The 1,984-nt window shown below is 29.1% G+C and overlaps 1 protein-coding gene across 2 annotated transcripts; it reads right to left on the bottom strand.

Annotated features, from left to right (window-relative positions):
• Window positions 1–501: 501 nt before the first annotated feature.
• On the bottom strand, window positions 502–1,735 carry LOC124420159. Of its 2 annotated transcripts, none has more exons than XM_046952278.1 (2): window positions 1,342–1,735; window positions 502–1,218 (listed from the first exon to the last, which is right to left on the bottom strand). In XM_046952278.1, the coding sequence occupies exon 2, from the start codon at window positions 1,117–1,119 to the stop codon at window positions 778–780; it is 342 nt and encodes a 113-aa protein (XP_046808234.1). In that variant the 5' UTR covers window positions 1,120–1,218; window positions 1,342–1,735; the 3' UTR covers window positions 502–777. The 2 variants fall into 2 exon arrangements, with proteins under 2 accessions (XP_046808234.1, XP_046808232.1); XM_046952276.1 differs by having other exon boundaries at window positions 502–1,232.
• Window positions 1,736–1,984: the final 249 nt, after the last annotated feature.

Genomic DNA, 1,984 nt, shown 5'->3' on the forward strand with positions numbered 1-1,984 from the left:
GATCGGAATCAATTCATATGGTCGGCAATGATCGACTAAACATTCATACTTGTTTATTTCTATACCACTGTGTATCATTTTTTTTGGTGGAAAAGAATATAAAAATTGCTTCCTGAGAATGACTTCAAATGTAGTGACTTTGGAATCAAATAAAAGAACAACCCTTCTTCATTCTTCAGGTCTTTTTCACTACTATCATGGAGTAAATGCTACTTGTTTTTAGCTTCTTTAGAAGTCCTTTTATGCTGTGATATTGTAATCTGGACATTCAATCGCTGGTGGTAGGAAACTGATTTCCTTTTTTTGTCTTAAGTACATTATGAGGCACATGTTCACACACATTTTTCGTTGAGTGTAAGAAAAAAAAAAAAAAACTAATGCACACGATTTATAAAGAAAGAAGCAAGAAAGACATTTTAAAACAAAACACTAAAAGGTTAATGGCTTTAAGCCATACACAATTAAAACGTAAACAAGAATTATGTTAAAACTGTTTTGACAAGATCGTAAGAAATGTTAGAAAAACATGTAAAGAAAATGAAACTTTAAAACAAATTACGACGCATACTTAGAAACGATAATTATGATGAACTAATTTTTTTATATGAAGACAAATTTGTTACGTTCCAATTCTTTTTGTACAAAAAAAAAAATTTTGTCTTTAAAGTTTCTTTTGCTTATTTTTACAACTGTCATTTAAATAAACTCTCACTAGAAAATTAAAAAAAAAGAAAAACACTTTTCTTGTTTGCCGCAAAATAAAAAGGTTCAATATTTTTATAACTTGGCAAAATAAATCAAACTTACCGTTATCAGTGAAGCATCTTCCAAAACATCTGATTTCAAATTACGACCACCGCCGGCCAAATTGGCGTTACTGGAGAGCAGGACACTGTTTAAAAGATTCTTAAAACTTAAAGATGTATAACTAAAGGGCGAAAGTATGGTAAAAGCCATTGAACTTCCAAAAAGTTGCATGGAAAATACCGCATATAAAATGGCAATTGGCCAAAGGCCACTATGACAACCGCGACGATGATGATGACGACGACCAAAAAAACGATTTATAATTTCACTTTTTTCCAGCATTTTTCCACTACAGCTGGGTGGATTTTTCATTTTCCTTTTACGATACGATATTTATTTGGTTATTTTCTTTTTGTATGGCTTGTTGCAATGTTGCAAAATGTAAATAGACACTCAAACAAACTACTAAAACTAAAGAAATTACACTAAAACTTTGTTAATAAAAAAATGAAAGATAAACGTGTTGCAGGCAGCTATTTTTGCTGCAATAAGTCTACTGCAGCAGGTTATTGTTAAAAGAAAAACAAAACACACTCTCAAATTTCAAAACTTTTTTTTTGTAAATAACACGGATTAAGAAAAACAATGACAACACTTTTTATCCAGTTGCCAATTTTTTGTTTGTTATTTTTCACTTTATTTATTAATGTTATTTAATGTTAATTTCCTTTATTTTTTTTCTTTTCTTAAATTTATTTAATATTTTTTATATGTTTCTCTTAGCCAGCCTTATTTCAACTAATTTTCTTATTAAACAATTTGCTTTAATTTAGTCAAAAATCTCAAATAAACTAAACAAAAATATATTAATGCATTTAAAGGCCCGTTTTCTTTGGCGCGTTTTAAGGTTTTTTTCTTAGTTTAATATTTAAATTATTTTAGTTTCTTTTTTCTAAACCGCTCGTATTGAACGCTCAACATCGACTATATTTATAAGCTTGTTAAACTAAAGTCTAGCTTTATTTTAAGTCTCAGTCTCACCTGTATTTTAGAGATTTTTACTAGTGTTCAAACATGTTGCGGTTTGATGTTGCCAGCCCAACATGTTTACTACTAATAATGTTTGTAGTTAAATTGTGTCGTTGGTATCGTAACTGGGTTGTTGGGTTAAATAATCATCGTAATCTTTCTAATAATCATTATCCACAACATCATCATGTAAAACGTTATATTATTG

The sequence above is a fragment of the Lucilia cuprina genome, chromosome 2, assembly GCF_022045245.1.
Source record: "Lucilia cuprina isolate Lc7/37 chromosome 2, ASM2204524v1, whole genome shotgun sequence".
NCBI lineage: Eukaryota > Metazoa > Arthropoda > Insecta > Diptera > Calliphoridae > Lucilia > Lucilia cuprina.

Bases quoted from the DNA above. Each gene is read 5' to 3' on its own strand.
- LOC124420159 (XM_046952278.1), bottom strand. From the start codon at position 1,119: ATGAAAAATCCACCCAGCTGTAGTGGAAAAATGCTGGAAAAAAGTGAA.